Below are 22,120 nucleotides of genomic sequence, written 5' to 3'. Positions count from 1 at the left end.
TTTCAGTCACCCCTATTATGTCGATCTGGTACTTATCTAATTCCTCAGCTAACTTCATTTCTTTGCCATTTAGGCTTCTTATATTGATAGTACCGAACTTTAACTCTGGTGATGTTGAGTTGGGGTGTGTTTTCAGATTTCTTTCAGAGCTGACTTTTTGCTGTTCGCCCTGGTGAAAACAACGGGGGCCTTGTTTAACCGGCCACGCCCCAGCCGGCATGAAATTTTGTCCTGTTTTACCATCATTTTGTATTTTGGTTTAAGCCAATAAGAATACAATTTGGTCAGCTAAATTCCAAATTGCCAGCCCATCCTTGTTCATTCAGTATCCAGGTAGATACCCAACAGGGTACACCACAAGATGGTGAGGATTGGACATTAGGTCAGAAGCCCTAGTCAGTTCTCCACATTCCTTTAAAAAAGGTAGGTGGAGGTCTCTCAGTTATACAGCTTTGACCCTTAAGCACCCCTAAGACTTACGCAAAGTTTCTAAATATTAAATTTAGTGATTCTAATTAACAAAATATAATGCAATTTTAAGAAAGGTAAAAAAATTAATATTACATTGCATTGTGTTTACTGGAACTAACTGATACCAATACTTTCTAATTACAAATTTATTGATGAATCGCTGCTAAACTTCAGCTCTATTTTGACAAAAGTAAAACAGTTAGCCCAGATATGTTTAAATTAGCATCTATTTGCAGACATGACTAAAAACTGATTTTTGTAAATAGAAAATTAAGCATTTTAATCAGAGAAAATCTGCAAATAAATATGATCACCAGCAACAAAACTGAACTTTCAATTACAAGTGTCAATCAAATAATTCCACAATTAGACTGCAGTGTGCAAGTCTGTTGCTGTAAAGGCTTCTACTAAAAAGAGATAGTAAAGTAATATCAGTGGTATGTAATGCTAGATTATTCATAATATAGATAAGCATTATCCAAAATCTAATGTGCTTCAATATTTGTTTTTAAGGTGAACTGGGACTAAATCTTTTAATTTATTATTAAAGTAAAATGTTTGTGGTAAAGGATAAAATTGATGGTAATTGCAGCTCTAATCTTCTAGCAGGATTTCTTTTAATTAGTTCCTTGATCAGACAGTTTCAAATAAAAACTGAAGTTTCCCTCAGTTTTTATTTGAAACTAAAGGAACTGTCTGAAAAACAATTCATATAGAAAAACTAGTTTACAGATGAGAAGCCAAACGGCTATTTGTTTCTGGCGAGGTTGATATAAGTTAAGGGGATAAAAATGACGAGACCTCAAAAAAGGTTGAAACCGGTCTGGGTAGTGACCTCTCCTCATAATGTAAAACAGTACTACATCTCTTAAGAGCTGTGTGCTTTACATTATGAGAAAATATCGAAGAACAGTGAGGGAACTTGCTCCACCTTTGCAACGAGTTGTCGTGGTGTGGCACTACCAAGTGGTCACTTACGCTTGGATACGCTGACAGTTCGTCGGCATGAAACGTTACAGATCGTAGTTTTCGATCTTAGTTTCGCTTACTGGCTGAAAAACAATAAGGGATTTTTATCCCCTTAACTTATAGTTTACAGATGTTTCTTTTGTTGGTCATGGAGTGTTTGTGCATGAAATATACTTGAAGACTTACAGCTATGTGAGACTTTATTTTACTATTAATTAAACTCACTGTGTATATGAAAGAAGAATTTTGTTTTGATAAAATTTATTTCTAATCCATTTTCAACCTTGCCTCCTTGTGGCCTGAAACTAAATTAGTAGCATGTAAAGTATTTTTACTAGGAAAGGATATCTTCTAAATTCAGGTAAATGTCAGTACCACCCAGCTTACTGAAGGCGAAAGTAGCCAATGCCATGTTTGGTCTCTTCAGTAGAGATTTTGGCTTCTATTTCTCATGCACTTTTTATTGCATCATGATCAATACTGCTTTATTTTTTACTTATTGATTAATTCAATGTCTTACCTCTCAAATTCTTAAGATTACAATAAAAAAAAAAAACCCTGAAGATCTCACTTGACTGTCAACTTACATATGCTCTCTTTTAACAAGAAACACTTAAGAGGACTTAATTTCTAGAGAACCATAAAGATAATTGCTCTCACAATACATTTAATTAAGAAGTTCCAGAGCAGATTCCAAAGAAAAGTTTCGTTGTAGATTAACTCATTTTTACAGAGTGCATCCTTCTTTTCAATTGCTTTGAGCATACAGAACTCAGTTATATTCAAAAGCTTGACATGTATATCCTTCAATGTTAATTTCACAATTCTTCTTTGGAGATCCACATAACATTTTTCCAAGTTTACAGAATGCAAATCAACACTTTCTCCTTTCTGCTTCTCTCTCTCTAATGTTTAAATGTCTGTGTAACAGCTATTCCAAATCCTCTTAACACGTTCATTGCCAAGCTGAAAATTGCAGGCTAGTTCTACTGTGTGTTCCCACATGAGTTTTGCTTTGAATATCACTGATATTCAAAGCAAAAGCAAAAATATTCAAAGTTGACTATAAATATGTCCTTTGTACTGCCATTGCTCATCTGCATGTAGTTTTGGTAATACCAGGCTGTATGTAAAATGCATTAAGAAAATGTGAATAAATTTCATAAATATGTTTTTATCATAATTTAATTTTAAAGCTTATTTAAAATTTAAATAGGCTTTAAAAACTAACAAAACTAAAAAAATTAAATGTATAATTTACAATTAGATTTTTTTTAGTCATATGGGGGGCAGGAACCTTTTAGGGCACATGTCATGGAAAAGCAATCAAACAGCCTGTATGGGTAAAGTAATGTCCAAGAATTTCTCTTTTATTATTATTATCATTATTAATAGAACCTCCAGGGAGTCAGGAACTCATTGAGGAAGGACATAACTATTTGCACCACTTGTCATACTTGTTCTTGAATTCATTCACTCTACACATTGATTGCTATTGAATATTGCATGCACAACATTCAATAGCAATCCATTCCAATCATACACCATTCTATGAGAGAAAAAATCTAGCCCTAATTCCCTTCTTGACAGTATTCATTCTCAACTTCCATGGATGCTGTCACGTCCTTTTCCCACCCTCCATAAAATGAAAAATTCCATCTACTGAAATTCTGCATAACCATTTCAGAAGTTTGTAAGTCTCAATCATATCACCTCGGTCTTTTTCCTCTTTGCTAGTGTCTGCAACTCACAATTTCTCAATTTGTCTTTATTATCTATATTTCACAATCCTGATATCATTTTTGACACTCTCCTCACTATCAGAATCAACATGAAAACACCAGGAGACCAGACCTGCAAACAGTAGTTCAAGTGAGGTCTTATCAAGGATTTGTAAAGAGGCAAAATGACTTCCTCATCTTTACATGTAAAAGGTTCATTTCAGAATTGCAATTATTCTGTTGTATTTACAATTTTTGCTATATGACCATTGAATTTCAACTTCCTGTCTACTAAAACTAAGATCTCTAGCCTCAGTTTCTTCAAGCATAATCCCACCAATATAATATAATATTGGATATTTAATCACACCAAAGTGAATGACATTACATATATTAACATTGAAATGACAGCAATTTTCACATGCCCACAATTCCAGCTATTCAAATCATTCTACAAGTACTGCAGCAAATAGTTGTATGTTGCATGTCAAATCCTTTCCAATGTCATTAATGTACAGATTAAATAACAATGGACCAAGGACTGATCTTTGAGGTACACCACTGATTATCTTGAATCTTGCAGATTCACACCCAAAATATATCATTTTGATATCTGTCGGTCAGGCATCCTCTTATCCATTCCAATAGTTTATAATCCAATCTCATATTCTCCAATTTATGCAACATTATTTAATGCTGTATTTTGTGTCAAAAGCCTTAGTAAAATTCAAAAGTATCATTGTGTATCTATTCCCCAGGTCTAACTCAGTGGTAACATTATTATAGAATGTGAGAAGTTGCTAAAACATGACTTTGCCTTAGTAAACCCATGCTGTTCATTGCAAAGTAGAGATTCTATGCCAACCCATTTCTGAATGCAAGCCTTAACTAACTTTTCCAAAATTGTCACCACTACCTGAGATACTTGTAGGTCAGTAGCTGGAGACACCAGTCTTTGCACCACCCTTATGCAATAAGATTACCATATATTCTTCCTACTCCTGTGGAATCTTTCCTGTTCTGAGACTCTAATTATATAGCCTGGTCAAGGGAATAGCCAGTTCAGCTGAACACTCTTAGCATCTGCTTGGTGATATCCCATTATTCCAGACAACCATCAACAAGTGCAACAACAGAAAGCATTGCAAAAGTGCATAAACCTATCCTTGCAGATCATAAGTGAACTATCCATGATGTTCAGGAGATTGTAGGCCTGTCGTACAGGACTATTCACATTTTGTTGATGCTTTAAACATGAGACATTGCTACAAAATGTATGCTGAGACTGCTGAGCAATGGACCAAGAAGAACATTGCAATCAGCAGGGAGCTTAAAAACCAAACCAGAGATGACCCCCAACTTCATCTCCATGGTCATAACCAGTGATGAGTCATGGGTTTATGGTTATGACTGAGAAAAAGTAGCAACAGTCTCAGTGGAAATTTCAAAAATCCAAAATTTCCAAACGTGGTTAAGTTTGCAGCAATGTCAAGGCTGATAATTTCACATATGTTATTCATATGGATTTTATCCTCTTTCTCCTATACAAAAATGACCTTTCTGACCAATAATCATATTAACTGTTGCTAATGACAAACACTCCTCTTACTCATTTAACAAACTGTACAATGCAAATATCCCAAGCCTCCAGATCTTTTATAAATATTGCCTTAAACAGTGATCTCCATATCACTTATGGTAGATGAAAACCTGGTTGTCTCCTCAAATCAGAAAAGATCAGCTCTTTTTGGATTGGCATTTACCTCTAGCCTATTCTAGCATGAACACAATACACTCACTCACAACTGAGAAGTTAAAATTTACAAATTTCATATACTCTATGAGTGAATATAATGAAAGAAGTACATATTTTATCAATTTTTTTTTTATTTTTTAGTTCAGCATAATGCTACGGAAAGAAGAGTCATTGTTTCGGTATGCACAACTAGTGCTTGCCGTTAGGAACGGTGACACTTTTGACTCACCACAAAATGACATTTCCTGGTGAAAGAAACTGATGTTTCAAAAAGTGACTTTTCTGATTAACTCATTGTGTTCTTACTACTTTTTTGCAGTCATGTTTCAAGTTGATACTTTATTTTTAATTAGGCATATTTAGGTGCCAGTTTTCTTTCATCTGTGCATTTTTCTACATACTCATTTTGAATTATGAATGTGTGCTCTCTCTCTCTCACACACACACACACTCTGAAGGCAATAGCATATATTTAGTAAATGAGAAAGCAATGAAGAGATCTCTGAAATCCAGTCAGTTTATGAATCTTCCCAATATGTATCCTTAATAAGATTTAGTGTTTATATTGGAACTTTAAACAGTAGCCAAGATTAACCTTGGCAAGTCTAGGGTATGATGGAATAAAATTTTAAAACTGCATTCACTACAAGAACACTACTTTTTGTACTTGTGGAAAGCACAAAAAAACTGAAACAACAAAAGCGCATCATAAATTTGAATAAATACATAAAAGGTATGAAGTATAATAATTATCTAAAAAAATAGCTTACCTTTAGGACAAACATTAAGAGCAGCACACAGTTCCTCAGGGGTCACTTCTTGGGTTAGTAAGAAAATTATCATATCTGTATTCTTATCAATGAAATTTTCACACTTGTCAGACCATTTCTTTGGAAGATATGAACACACTTTGTCTAGAACTTCCTTTATTGAATCCTAAAAAAAAAAAATCTGTTTTAGTTTTTATCAATGAACAGATTATTATGTTCACAAAATCCACAATTTCTATAAATAACTGCTGAATATAAGAGTTGCTGAAAGGAAAAAAAAAAGAAAATTTAAACCAAAACCCAAGAGCAAATCTGGTAATATAAAACTGGCAAGTTTTATAATGTTCTTATCCTTTTGGAATGATAATTCCTCATTAAGAGCTTGTAATAATTGCTGTTGTACAGGACACCATATATTTTTACATTTGAATATTTTTTAACTCACTGTGCCAATATAAATAGAAAATCAAGTACCTATGCACAAATCAAAAATGCTAATTGGAACTTCTGCTCTTTCAAATCAGCAGACTACAAGAATGCCACTATGGCAATTTTTTTTTTCCTCCAGCATGAAACTAATTGCTTTTGGAGCCTGAAGTCACTTGAAAAGTAGCATGTTATCTCAAGATTTACAAATGATTTATCTCTGTACTAATAAGTTTTTGTCTATGAATAGACAAAATACTAAATGCTCCCCAGAAATACCCCCCCCCCCCTGTCCACCATGAAAAACTACAACAAAAGTCCCCATCCCATACATTAAAGGCACATCAGAAAAGATATCTAGAATGCTCAAGAAATATCAACTACACACTGTATTTAGACCATATGTCAAATTGGCTACTCTCATCCATTTACCCAAGGACAGCATCTCTCCCTTATCATATCCAGGAGTCTACAAAGTACCCTGTTCGCGTGATCAAGCTTACTATGGTCAGAGAAGAACTGTGGACATGTGCCTCATTGAACATAGAAAATACATCCAGCACTATCGCTATGACAAGTCAGATCTAGCAGACCATGCTCTGGATACCCCTGCACGCAGGATCAACTGGAAGAAAACTAAAGTGATGTGCAGAAGCTTTTACAAGTCAGAGAGATTGTTCTTAGAATCAACAGAAGCCTTGAAACATACTCCAAACCTCAACAAGTATGGCTGTATAAATTTGCCTAAGATTTGGGAGACAGTCACCTTAAGATATATATATAAAAAAAAAAAAGAGAGAAAGCAGGTATTGTTATTATTTTTTAACATAGATGGCACCTAATTAGGACTTTCGTCCTTGTGTTGTTGCTACAATTGTTTTAACTAGTCCTGTTGTTACATCAGATTGTTGTTGTCTCGTGCACTGTGACAAACTGTTTTTTGGGCTCTGAAGATGCTGGTTAGAATACAGCAAAATATCAGCAATAAGTCAATAAATAAGTATTTACTTATCAGTCTGTGTTCTAATATATACTGTCAAAATTAATCAACATGTATGACAAACACATGAGTCTTTCTACCCATTTGAATAAGAATTCTGCAATTCTGAATAAATCCAGTGGGTTTACTAAGGGTAGGTCATGTTTGAGCAACTTGCTCACGTTCTATAATAATGTTACTGTTGAGTTAGACAAGTGGAATGGATATACCACGAATGACTTAATAAATTGGAGAATACAGGATGGATTATAAAATATTGGCATGGATAAGATGATGGATGGCTCGCTGACATATCAAAAAGTGGTATATGGGGAGGATGTAAGTCTGCGTGATTTAAGGTAATGGGTGGTGTGCAACAAGGATCACTTCTTGGTCTATTGTTATTCAATCTATGTATTTGGCATGTGATATTTGCATCATCAGTAAATAGCTGTTGATATAAAGACAGGTAGGATAATCAGGAGTATGCAGATTGCTGTGTTTGCTCCTGAGCTATTTGAATACGCATGTGAAAATGGTTATCAGTATATTGTTAGTAAATGTGTAAAGTCACTTTGGTGTGATTAGATATCACAATGTTGTATTATATTGGTGGGATTATCTAGAAGAAACTAATCAGGCTAGGGATCTTTTAGTAGGGAGTTTTAATCGATATGAAATTAGAATTAAAGGAACGAACATATATCAAAGATTGCAAATACAACTCAAAGAATAATTGCAATGCTGAAATGAACCTTGACATGTAAAGATAAGGAAGAAATTTTGTCTGTTTACAAGGCATTGTGGAAGGATTGAGAATTTGTAGACACTAGTGAATTAGAGAAAGAGGAGTGATATGATTGAGACAAACTTCTGAAAGGCTCATACAGTACTTTAATAGCTGGAATTTTTCATATTTTATGAAGGGTGGGAACAATTATCGGCTTTCAAATCCTTGAAAGCTGAGAATGAATGCTGTCAAGAAAAATTACAGAACGCCTTAAAAAACAACTGAAATCCAGACACTATGATCACTCATAGTTATATGACATGCCTAAACTTCATAAGACAGACATCTGTCTATGTCCAATAGCTGATGGCAGAAGCTGTCCAACATCTCTCTAAACACTAATCTCAAAACAGACATACAAACTCCTACTTCAAAAACTTTATGCATTTTGCAGATAAACTTTCAAACTTCCCCATCAAATATATCAGCTAGTTTTTCCATTATTTACTAATGTCTGTGAAAGAATCAACAGATATACTTCTATTTCCTCTGGACATCATATATCTCTTCCATCACTGTCTCAAATCTTCATTCTTTACTTAGAAAGGAATATTTTACTACCAAATATGTGGTCTTGCAATAGGCCACTATCCTCCAAACACCAACTCATACATAAGAAAATTTAAAGAATCAGCTATAGTACACAGGTGACCTTAAAACCACATACGTAGTGGAGACATGTTTACTATAGCTGATTACAAGACCTTGAAGGTTTTATATATTTTCTGAATAATTGACATCCAAAAATAAAATTTACATCAGAAGTAGGAAAGGACAGAAAATTACCATCCTTGTTAACAAAAATCACTGGAGAATTATCATCAGAAATCTATAGGAAAGAAACCCACACAGGCAGGCTACAAGCAAGCTCATTCCATCACTCTCAAAAAAATTAGGTATAATCAAAATGATGAAATCTAGCAAAAACAAGAACTTCAAATCCTATTTAATCAGTTCCTCCAAAATGTCTATTCAAAAAAGGTACTAATGAAACTTTTATTTTCTGATGAACCATTCTGTAACAGTCCTGGTAACCCAGGAATTAATTACAATGGCATAATAAGTTTTAAAAGAGGTATACCGTGAGTAGACATATCGATACAAAATTAATAATGAAAAAACTCACGTAGAAAGAATATTTAATAGTATAGTAGTCTAATTTTCGCCTGTGTGTCACAGGCATCTTCAGTACATATTAAGCTCAAATTAAACAATAACTGACAATTCCAAAAAAGTGCCACCTAAGTAGCTGGTGTAAGATAACTAAAAAGGTAAATAAATTTCCTACAAAAAAAAAAAAAAAAAAAAAAAAAATACAATAAAAAGTTAGTACTTTACAAATCAGCTAATCTTTCCTATCTCCCATAAAGGGATAGACGTAATCCGTCGGATCTATTTAAGTTAGGAGAATGAAGCAGAGTTTCACGTTTCTTTATAAAGGCTTTCCATGAGGAACTGACTTTTGTGAAGAACTCTTGTCTTTCTCCAATGAACTATGTCTAATGAAGATGGCATGTTCTGCAAGTCCAGACTTTTTCAGGTTTAAAGTATTCAAATATAAGATTCGTGTTCTTCTAGCCGAATAGAGGCAGATCTTCCCGTTTGTCCGAAATAAGATAATCCACAAGAGCATGGAATCTGCTAGACACCCGGATGATTAAGATGTGGAAGCTTGTCCTTAGAAGTAGAAAGGTGGAGATTTTTCTAAACAGTCGAAAGGCAACAAAAATATTCAGTGGTTTTAAAACTTTTGCTATACGTTCACTGATGCCTTGTACATAAGGGATAGGAATGTGCGTTATTTCTTCTGTGTTTGAAGAGGAAGACATTAAAACTACTCAAAGTTCTTTTAATGAAGCAATTCTTATAACCATTAGATAGAAAGGAAGAAGTTATATATTGTAGTTCTTTCTGTAAAAGATCGTCTGAAGAACAAAAGAAGTGGGCCCGATGAACCGGTGTTTTAATAGTTCCTGCCTTTTGACCGGGATGGTGATGAGATTCTGCATGGATATAATGGCCTATGAGTCTTCTTTCTATAAACTGAGAAAAGTAGGTTACCATCTGGTTGGTAACCTACTTTTCTCAGTTATTAGAAGATCTAAAAAGGCTAACTGCTTATTTGATTCTACTTCTAGGGTAAACTTGATCCTAGGATGAAGTGCTTTTAACTTAGTGAGAAATTGTTGAAGTTCATCCGAAGAGCCATTCCACACAGCAAAAATGTCATCGACATATCTGAACCAATGAGTAGGTCTGGGAGAAATGTTGTCAAAGATACATTGTCCAAAATGTTCCATAAAGAAATTGGAGATAGAAGGAGAAAGAGGATTACCCATTGCTGTTCCTTCAATTTGTTGATACAACTTTTTTTTAAAGGAAAAATAACCAGAATGTATTACAAAATCAAATACATTTACAATGTCTGAAGGAAATTCCTCTTGTAGTAATTCAATGCTTTCAGAAAGAGGCACATTTGTAAATAAAGAAACAACATCTAAACTGATCATGATATTAGAAACATCCAAATGAAGATCTGAAATTTTATTTTTGAAATCCAAAGTATTTTTTATATAAGTATCGGTTCTTCTAGTTGAAGAGGAGAGTAAACTTGATAAAAATTTTGAGATTTTGTAAGTGGGGCAACCTATACAATCTACAAGTGGTCTTAACAGAATGCCTGGTTTATGAACTTTTGGAAGACCATACAATCTAGGAGGACAATCGAAGAAGGTTTTAAGTTTTTTCTTTTAATCTTCATTCCATGTAGATACATGATCTATAAGAGAATTAAGTCTCTTCAATTGACTCCGGATAGGATCCAATGCAAGAGGCCTATAAGTTGAACAGTCGCGAAGTAAAAGAGACATTTTTCTCTCATATTCTTTCCTATCTTGAATCACTACAGCCTTCCCCTTATCAGGTTTTGTAATAATTAAATTATTGTTATTCTTCAGTAATTTCAATGCTTTAAACTCAGAGTAAGAAAGATTAGGATGAGGAGGCTTGGCATTAAAAAGAATTTTTGCATATTTAAAACGTAATCTGTTGGCTGTTTTTTGGGATAAGGATCCAATACCCCTGTCTATGTTATGAAAAAAATCCATAAGTGGCACCTTATTCGGCGTAACAGCAAAATCATGCCCTTTTGATAAAACAAAACGTTCACAGTCTGTTAGTGGACATCCGGAAACATTTATAACTACTTTATCTATATCAATAGTATTATTACTGGATCTAGGTAGGCTGACCAGTGATTCAAATTTGCGTTTTAGCTTGTCACGAGAATCATTAAAGACCTTTAGGTAAGAACTAAAAGATGTGCATTATAGTATTAAAAGTTTCAACTGTTAAAACAGATTCCAGAGCGTTTTTTATGTCCATAATTTCTCTATTTAAGAGGGCAAGAGGTTTTTTTAGCTTCGTGTAGCTGATTATTTAAAAGAGACTTACTAGCTTTTAGGTAGATACGATGAGCTTTTGAGGACCTAAAAACTTCTTTTATTTTACAACAGGTTGGAATAATCTGGGCCATCTTACATCGTTTAAGGAATATTAATCTGTTAATGCATTTGGCCTTCTTTACCAATACTTTACCGTATCTAGCAGATTGTTTGTAAATAATCTTTGTACGTGAGTTTTTTCGTTATTAATTTTGTATCGATATGCTTACTCCCGGTATACCTCTTTTAAAACTTATTGCTAGACTTCACGGAGAGTATTTCCAAACAATCTGTTAGATACGGTAAAGTATTGGTAAAGAAGGCCAAATGCATTAACAGATTAATATTCCTTAAACGATGTAAGATGGCCCAGGTTATTCCAACCTGTTGTAAAATAAAAGAAGTTTTTAGGTCCAAAAGATCATCGGATCTACCTAAACGCTAGTAAGTCTCTTAAATAATCAGCTACACGAAGCTAAAAAATCTCTTGCCCTCTTAAATAGAGAAATTATGGACATAAAAAACGCTCTGGAATCTGTTTTAACAGTTGAAACTTTTAATACTATAATGCACATATCTTTTAGTTCTTACCTAAAGGTCTTTAATGATTCTCATGAAAAGCTAAAATGCAAATTTGAATCACTGGTCAGCTTACCTAGATCCAGTAATAATACTATTGATATAGATAAAGTAGTTATAAATGTTTCCGGACGTCCACTAACAGACTGTGAACGTTTTGTTTTATCAAAAGGACATGATTTTGCTGTTACGCCGAATAAGGTGCCACTTATGGATTTTTTTCATAACATAGACAGGGGTATTAGATCCTTATCCCAAAAAACAGCCAACAGATTATGTTTTGAATGTGCAAAAATTCTTTTTAATGCCAAGCCTCCTCATCCTAATCTTTCTTACTGAGTTTAAAGCATTGAAATTACTGAAGAATAACAATAATTTAATTATTACAAAACCTGATAAGGGGAAGGCTGTAGTGATTCAAGATAGGAAAGAATATGAGAGAAAAATGTCTCTTTTACTTCGCGACTGTTCAACTTATAGGCCTCTTGCATTGGATCCTATCCGGAGTCAATTGAAGAGACTTAATTCTCTTATAGATCATGTATCTACATGGAATGAAGATTAAAAGAAAAAACTTAAAACCTTCTTTGATTGTCCTCCTAGATTGTATGGTCTTCCAAAAGTTCATAAACCAGGCATTCTGTTAAGACCACTTGTAGATTGTATAGGTTGCCCCACTTACAAAATCTCAAAATTTTTATCAAATTTACTCTCCTCTTCAACTAGAAGAACCGATACTTATATAAAAAATACTTTGGATTTCAAAAATAAAATTTCAGATCTTCATTTGGATGTTTCTAATATCATGATCAGTTTAGATGTTGTTTCTTTATTTACAAATGTGCCTCTTTCTGAAAGCATTGAGTTACTACAAGAGGAATTTCCTTCAGATATTGTAAATGTATTTGATTTTGTAATACATTCTGGTTATTTTTCCTTTAAAAAAAAGTTGTATCAACAAATTGAAGGAACAGCAATGGGTAATCCTCTTTCTCCTGCTATCTCCAATTTCTTTATGGAACATTTTGGACAATGTATCTTTGACAACATTTCTCCCAGACCTACTCATTGGTTCAGATATGTCGATGACATTTTTGCTGTATGGAATGGCTCTTCGGATGAACTTCAACAATTTCTCACTAAATTAAAAGCACTTCATCCTAGGATCAAGTTTACCCTAGAAGTAGAATCAAATAAGCAGTTAGCCTTTTTAGATCTTCTAATAACTGAGAAAAGTAGGTTACCAACCAGATGGTAACCTACTTTTCTCAGTTTATAGAAAGAAGACTCATAGGCCATTATATCCATGCAGAATCTCATCACCATCCCGGTCAAAAGGCAGGAACTATTAAAACACCGGTTCATCGGGCCCACTTCTTTTGTTCTTCAGACGATCTTTTACAGAAAAAACTACAATATATAACTTCTTCCTTTCTATCTAATGGTTATAAGAATTGCTTCATTAAAAGAACTTTGAGTAGTTTTAATGTCTTCCTCTTCAAACACAGAAGAAATAACGCACATTCCTATCCCTTATGTACAAGGCATCAGTGAACGTATAGCAAAAGTTTTAAAACCACTGAATATTTTTGTTGCCTTTCGACTGTTTAGAAAAATCTCCACCTTTCTACTTCTAAGGACAAGCTTCCACATCTTAATCATCCGGGTGTCTAGCAGATTCCATGCTCTTGTGGATTATCTTATTTCGGACAAACGGGAAGATCTGCCTCTATTCAGCTAGAAGAACACGAATCTTATATTGAATACTTTAAACCTGAAAAAGTCTGGACTTTCAGAACATGCCATTTTCACTAGACATAGGGTTCATTGGAGAAAGACAAGAGTTCTTCACAAAAGTCAGTTCCTCATGGAACGCCTTTATATAAAACATGTGAAATTCTACTTCATTCTCCTAACTTAAACAGATCCAACGGCTTACGTCTATCCCCTTTATGGGAGATATTACTTTACAAATCAGCTAATCTTTCCTAAATTTTTATTGTATTTATTTTTTTTATTTATTTATTATTATTATTATTTTTTTTTTTTAGAAAATTTATTTACCTTTTTAGTTATCTTACACCAGCTACTTAGGTGGCGCTTTTTGGAATTGTCAGTTATTGTTTAATTTGAGCTTAATATGTACTGGAGATGCCTGTGACACACACAGGCAAATATTATACTATTAAATAATATTTATACGCGAGTTGTTTTGTTATTAATTTTGTATCAATGGCATGATATCTGTACCATATCTTGGCAATGCATCAAGAAATATAGCTCAAATATTAAAGATAGTGAATATCAGAACTGCCTTCAAACCAGTCAACACCTTATGAAGCTTTCCATGTTCCTCTAAAGATGAAGTTCCATTTTATAAACATCTGGGTGCATACAAGATTTTCCGCGTTCTTGTAGTTTCCGTGGAAAGATGTACATGGGTCAAATACGGAAAAGTTTTGAAATCAGCAATATTAAAAACAAAAAGGGAAGAAAAAGAGTGGACTCATAGCACACATTCTCAAAGAACATCACACGGTAAATTGGTAAGCATCCTCCATGCCCTACTTAGAAAACAATCACTTCAAGTTGTTAAAGGAGTCCTCCAAGGTCATTCGATTATAATGCATACTAAATAGGAACGATCCTTCATGTTGGAAGTCATTAATTAATATGTAGCATTCAAGGAATGCCTCTCCTATGCCAGTAATCACACACACAGCTTACATAAAAATCTAGAATTACATAAGAATCTAGATGCTGCACATGACATGCCTAATGATACTTGTGATTAAACTATCATTCCAGTCTTTTCAATTTATAGATATTAGTGGCTGCTGCAAAACAATTTTGTTTGTCGGTTTTTTTTTTTTTAACTTATGTTAAGCAACCTCCTGAAGATGCCGTTAGCCATTTAGACAGTGAAGTGTGTAGAGGAAACACATCTAGAATAAATAAAAAACATACAAGTTAAAACCTGGTTATTCATTATTCAAGTGAATCACAAAGTATTTCCTTTATGATATGGAGAAAATTCAAAAATTAGCAGAGACCACTATGCAAGTTTCTAAGTAAAAAAAAAAAATCATGTTCATGATAATAACATGCTAGTCTGCATAGTTTGCTTTCTTTCATAGTAAAGTGGAATTACAGTTCAAAAAAAAAAAAAAAAAAAAGTAATAGGAACTGTTCGAACCTCACGAAATACGAAAATAGCTTACTTCTGTCTTTGGATTTTTTAGTTGATCCTCTAGCTGTTTGGCTACTTCTTTGCATATGTCACACTCTATAGGATTTTCCCTGATTTTTACTTTAAGGGCTACAAAAAACAAAGACAGCAAAAAGAAAATAAATTAATAATATACAAAAATTAGCAGAATTTAAAAAATTAACTTTTCAGCAGATACAATTTTAGACATCATTTCCAACATTTGTCTCTCAACCTGAAGACTGATAAGTCTATTTATGGCTTTAATTAACTTTTTTTTCTTTAACACCCTCTGTCCAAAAAAGAAACAGAACTTTTTGAAAATAGAAGAAACTAGTGCCACCACTTGTATCTTTTTGTTGTTGAAACCAACAAACACACTGTGCCAAGAGTGACAGTGTGTTTTGATGAACGGTCGGAAAATGAGTTTCAAACAGAGCTGCAATTGACTTGTGTTAAATTTGGTAAAAGTTTTACCGAAATACATCAAATACTTCAAAAAGCATATGGTGATGAATGCTTATCCGGTACTCAAGTTTACAAGTAGTTTAAGTGATTTCAAAGTGGTTGCGAGACCCTTGAGGACAACGAAAAGCTGGGCCATCCAAAAACTGGACTGAGCAAAGTTAACATCCAAAAAGTGCGTGATTTCATCAAAGAAAATCCGAAATCGTCCTGAGATTTGATTGCAGATGAATTGGAAATTCCAAAATCAACTGTGCATAACATTTTCACCAAGAGTTTGGGCCTTCGTAAATTGAATTCATGATTTGTTCCCCACAAGTCGACCGACGACCAAAAAATGTATCAAATTGAACACTGCAAGGATCTCATTAAAACCAATCGTAAGGACTCAAACTTCCTTGAAATGATCGTTACTGGTGACGAAACATGGTTTTTGAGCATGAGCCAGAAACAAAGTGCCAGTGTGCTGAGTGGAGACCACCAGAAGAGGGGCATCCGAAAAAAGTCGCTTGGAGAAGTCAAAAGTAAAGACAATGCTGATTTGTTTCTACGATTCCAATTGCATTATCCACAAGGAATTCGTTCTGCCTGGCCAAACGGTTAATGGTGAGTTTTATCTCAAAGTTTTGAAGTGATTGATATCAAGAATTCATGTATGGCATGAATATTGTGATGCAAGCAGCTGATCACTTTTGCACGATAATGCACCATCTCATTGTTCGAACATTGTGAGACAGTTTTTGAGCAAAAACCAAGTTTGTGTGTTGGATCATTCACCATATTCACCTGATAGCACCCTCTGACTTCTTTCTCTTCCCCAATTTCATTTGCTGATGAAAGGAAAGCGATACGACACCATTGAAAATGCTCAAGCAGCAGTAACCACGACCGTCAACAGTATCCCAAAAACCGATATAAAAAACTCATTTAATGAATTAATTGACCATGCCAAACATTGTATCGAAGCTGAGGGAGAGTATATGGATTGAAATAAATTATTTGAATAATTATAATTGGCATGTGTTTTATTTTCTATCAAAAGTTCGGTTTTTTTGGACAGAGGGTGTAAGATACAAATTCTTAATTGCCCATTTTTTTCCCCTGATTTGTAAAGCTAAATGAAAGTAAAAACCAAAGTTTTCAATGTATAAGTAATTTCAAGACATATAGCAACTATTCTTGATTATTTTTTCTCAGACAAGAACCACATACAGCTTATTAGAAAAAAAAAATTAATTACTAGTTATATACATCTTGTCATGTGATGTGGAGAAGAAATGAGCACATAAGTCAGGATTGACAACTCAAAAAATGTACTGAATTCAACAACTATATTTGCAGATTTAAAAAGGCTAGCAAAATAACAATGTCCAACACCAACGTAATAAAAACAGTAACTTACCTTAAACCAGCTTTGGTCAGCATATATCAAAGACTTCTGTATTAATGAATTAGGCTATGAGAAAAGTTACACAGCACATTGCAGCAATGAATCATGTGTCTGATATCTCAATGCTATTTCAACATGTGGTTTATGTTCATTTGATCTATAACAGTTATTAATTTAGAAATCTGTTAATATCTTTTTTCCCTATTTGCATTTAATTTGAAGATGCACACAATGACAAGATGTATTGAAACCAGTAATAAAATATTCTTCTTTCTAATAAGCTGTAGGTGGTTCTCACCTGACAAAAAATAATTATAGACATTTCAAGCAAGAGAAACTAACTCATAACAATATTCGAATTTTAATTATACAGTAAGATGGCAAAATGTAGTGTTCAAAAATTCCCTCCAGAATTTTTTTTTTTTTTTTTTTTTCCAATTCAATGACTTTGATGAAATGTTACCTCATTTTTATTATGATTGTGTATGTTGTTATTAAAAAAAAATTATGCAAAACTCCAAGGAAAAATACTTCCATTTAGACACCTAACTCAATCCTAAAAACACTAAGAGAATATTCATGTTCTTGACAGAATTTGTATATAAGTATTTCCACTAATCAGAGTGGAAAGACCTGTATTTTTACACTGGCTATTAAATTTCAAAAGAATAATCAAAAGGAATTAGAGATGATCAAGGTGACATGAAAACTGAAGAAAAAAATATCCTTGATGTATGTGTAAAAATAATCATAATTTAAAATTCTGATTATTTTTACAAATTGTTTATGTTAACATGTTTATTAGTTTTGGTTTCATAACAAGCATTGTCGGCACCTACGATGTGCCCGTTATTGATGTTTTTTGTCAAAATGAAATGTAAAGAAGTTAAAAAAAATTGATGTACTTACTGGATTTGGATAGCTGTGTTACTTTTAGAAATTTTATTGAAGTTTAAAATATTAAGTGTTGTGTTTTATGAAGACATTCTCTTGTCGCTAACGGAGACAAACTGTTAGTTGTTATACTTAGCTTCTCATTTGCCACTTTCATGAAGTGTGCATGCTTGCCGAGGAGTTTGAAGGGTGATTGACAGCTGACAGAGCATTCAGTATTGAGGTAACGAAAAGTTTAAAAAAAGCATTCAGGGAGAAAGGAGAATGCTGGCCGGCAGATATTTAGGTTAGGAGGAACTTAAGTTTTTATGTGACAGTCAGAGGAAAATTAATAGTAGATTCCGAAAAGGGAATCTTAGAGTTATGAGTTTTTAAAGATTTAAGACTGTCAACAAGTGTTGGTAAATAAAGGAAGATATTGCAATCAATGTTCTAAAGGAATGTTCGAAGAAACGCTGATTGGAAGATTAATAGCAGATTCCAAAAAGGGAATTCTAGAACTGAGTTTTTAGGTGGAAGACTGTCAATAAGTATTCGTAAATAAAAGAAGATATTGTTAATGATGTTCTAAAGGAATGTTTGAAGAAACACTGATTGGAAAGAAACTGCATGAAGTTAAAGTGTTTATACTTAGGTGAATTCAGAATATCTACACTTCAGTATCAAGAAGAATTAATGTGTGCTTAACAGAGAAACTGGCTATGTACATTTTGTTATTGTGTAAACAAAGTGTTTAGTCTAGTAAAATGAGATGAAGTATATGTTAAACAAATCAGTAATAGATTGAGTCAGAGAATGGCTGCTCTCTTAACTGAAAGTTTATTTAAAAGGTCTTTGGATCAAATTAATTTGTAGTTAATTATGTAATTTTATTTGAAGTGTATATATTGTTTTTGTTTTGTTAAATGTATTTATTTTGTATTTAGTCTTGAGTCTGATTTTTTTTGGATTCTGAAAGAAAGAGTTAAAGTCATTGCACCAATCTGAGTGAACCCTTGTGCACATATAGGTACACTCAGAAATAAAAAAATAATTGTTAGAAACAGAGATTAAATAATACAATTAATCTCATAACAAATAACATGAAAACTGAAGAAAAAAATATCCTTGATGTATGGAGTAATTACTTCGAAAAATTGTTAAATGAAACAATCAGTGACAGCACAGTGTAAAAAACACTGAACAGGTATGCAATCAGGAATACATATCCATACTTGATGTAGAAAAAAGACAAAGCCTGAAATGTGGAAAGGCAGCTGCAGTAGGCTATATTCAACCAGAAATGCTCAACTATGGAAGTATAAAAGTCTTGCAGTGGCTGCACTGCATAGTTCAGAAGGCCTGGACAGAGAGACGACTTCCAGATGATTGGAGTAGAGCTGTCACAGTACCCATATATAAAAAAAGGAAATAAGACAATGCGAGAATTACAGGGTTATTTCTCTACTGAATGTTCCTGGTAAGATTTACACAAGTATACTTTGAGAAACGGTTGAGAATGATTGTGGAAGAGAAGCTTGGTGAAGAACAAGCTGGATTCAGGCCAAATAGAGGCTGTGAGGATCAGATTTTCACTTCACAACAAGCTGTTGAGAAATCATGGGAACATAACAAAGATCTATATTTAAGTATTGTCGATCTGGAAAAGGCATATGACAAGGTACCAAGAGAGAGCTATTCAAAATGCTTCAGTTGTATGGTGTCAGTGGAGTATCGAGCAATACTTAGTCTTTGAGTTGTAAGTCAGCAGTTAGAATTGAAGGAAGTACAAGAAGATGGTTTAATGTTAAATCTGATGTCAGACAAGGATGTACATTATTCCCTCTGTTATTCATTGTCTATATGGATCACATTATGAAGGAAAGTGGTATTAAACCTAATATCAAAATTGGAGATGTTAATCTCAGCTCTTTGTTTTATGCGGATGGTGTTATACTTCTAAATAAATCTGCTACAAGCCTGCAAGATTCCCTGACTAAATTGAATAACTGTTGTAATAGATATGGTATGAAGGTCAGCAATAACAAGACAAAAATAAGCAGAAGCATTGAAAATATCAACTGCATTGTGAATGGAGAACCTATAGAACAAGTAAAACATTTCAGCTACTTGGGCACGATTTCTAGTGAAACTGGTAAATTAAATATGAAAATAGACAACAGAATCAACAAATCTGGTATGGTAGGAAGTCAAGTGAATAAATTTATATGGAACAAGAGAGAAATTAGTCAAAATACTAAATTAGCTGCATACAAGACAGTGTTCAAGCCAATTTTAACTTACGGATCTGAGAGCTGGGTTAGAAAGAAAACACTTGATCAAAGACTAGAGACTGCAGATATGAGAGTCCTGAGAAAGATTATGGTGTGAACAGATGGCATCAATGGCAATATCATATTAAAAATGCGGATATTAGGAAAGAACTTGACATTGTTAGCATCCAGGAATCTGTTAGCAGAGATAATCTCAGGTGGTATGGTCACTTAAAAGAAAGAGAGAGGAAAGATTAGCAAAACAACTGTTCTCTGCCAGGTTAGGAAAAAGACCCAAAGGGAGACACCAAGATATAGGTGGATTGATACAGTAAAAAGTGCTTTAGAAGATAGAAATATAAGATCTGATAATGTTGAAATCTTGACAGGTAACAGATTGATTTGGAAGAAAATTGTAGATAGGAAGTTAGTAATAATGATGATAATAATCAAAGTTCATTACATTTGATATCACTGGTTTCAACAGTCTGAATGCATACATTTTATATATGCATTCAGATTACGTGAATCGGGAGTTACGCGGTTTCTTATATATACGTATTCCTGTCCCTCTTCATGCCTCACCACTAGTCGTAACTTTCCGGTGTCGGGTGCATTTGCCAGTGTCGCAAATGCTGTGAACAAGGCACTGACGTGTTTTGCGCAGTCTCTATCCATACACAATTTTTATAGTCTATAAACCTTCCGATTATTTAATATTATGTTCTTGATAAAAATTTCATCACATAAAAAATAATAATGTCGTCCAAAAGAAGCAAGTCCAATTCTTCTACCACTAGCGAGAAAAGAAAAACATTTACTTTGGAAATAAAACTCAACATTATTAAGGATTTTGAAGGCAGGATGAAAATTTGTGAGCTAGCAAAGAAGTTCAATCTACAGGAATCCACAGTAAGAACAATCATAAAAGATAAAGAAAAAAATGCCCAATCATTGAATTCAAGCATAATTCTTAAATGTCATGGGATTATTGGTGAGATGGAAATGCTTAAATTGTGGTATGATAATCAAGTGAGAGGAAAAAATTGTCCAGTTGATCAAACGACAATACGTAGCCAAGCCAAGCTGATTTTTGAAAGGCTAAAAGTAGAAGCTGGAGAAACGACCAAAGAAGAAAATTTCATGGCCAATAATGGTTGGTTCAACTAATTTAAAAATCGCTGTAACTGGCACAACATCGCGGAGAGGCCGCAAGCTCTGATAAAGAGGCTATGTCTTCTTCTTTTCTTGAGACACTTAAGCCTATCATCGAGGAAGGTAGCTATAGCAGTCAAACCATATTTAATGTAGACGAGACCTGCTTGTTCTGGAAAAAGATGCCTAAGAGAACTTTCATCGCACGTGAAGAAAAAAACGTGTCCTGGCTTTAAGGCTTACAAAGACCAGTTGACAGTAATGCTTGGTGGAAATGCAGCTGGTGATTGCAAGTTAAAACCTCTCTTAATTTATTGCTCTGAAATTCCAAGAGCTCTAAAAAAAATCTAAAGCTGGCTTGCCAGTGATTTGGAAGTCAAATTCTAAAGCTTGGGTGACAGCTTCTATTTTTGTAGACTGGTTTGGTCACCACTTCATACCTGAAGTTTGAACGTTATTGCCAGTTTAAAAAAATTCCATTTAAAGTTATACTCATTATTGATAGTGCACCTGGTCACACTCCTGCAACTTTAATTGATTTTGATTCACGTGTAAAAGTTTTCTTGCCTCCAAATACAGCCAGCTTACTTCAACCGATGGACCAAGGAGTTATCAAAACATTCAAAGCGTACTATACACAGCATTTGTTTGCAAGTCTGAATAAAGCTATGAGGCAAAATGAGCAACTGTCTGTTAAAGAGTTTTGGAAACAGTTTAATGTTTTAGATGTGGTAAGGATTATCAGAGATTCTTGGGGTGAAATTTTCCAAAAAACCTTGAGCGGTGTCTGGAAAAAACTTTGTCCATCCTTTTTTAAATGTGAAATGGAAATGTTGCCAGAAACTGATCAAG

At 33.8% G+C, this 22,120-nt stretch overlaps 1 protein-coding gene across 1 annotated transcript in view; it reads right to left on the bottom strand.

Moving 5' to 3' along the window:
• Positions 1–22,120, bottom strand: part of LOC150099493 (uncharacterized) — a 301,600-nt gene that overhangs the window by 64,823 nt on the left and 214,657 nt on the right. Inside the window, exons 23-24 of the mRNA XM_090404210.1 lie at positions 15,126–15,223; positions 5,688–5,853 (exon numbers count right to left, since the gene is read on the bottom strand). Coding sequence (XP_090260336.1) covers positions 5,688–5,853; positions 15,126–15,223 — 264 coding nt within the window. The remainder of the gene's footprint in view (positions 1–5,687; positions 5,854–15,125; positions 15,224–22,120) is intronic.

The sequence above is a fragment of the Typopeltis vanoorti genome, chromosome 14 (assembly GCF_054136105.1).
Source record: "Typopeltis vanoorti isolate ZY-2024b chromosome 14, IOZ_Tvanoo_1.0, whole genome shotgun sequence".
Classification (NCBI taxonomy): domain Eukaryota; kingdom Metazoa; phylum Arthropoda; class Arachnida; order Uropygi; family Thelyphonidae; genus Typopeltis; species Typopeltis vanoorti.
This window is presented reverse-complemented; position numbering and strand designations above follow the sequence as displayed.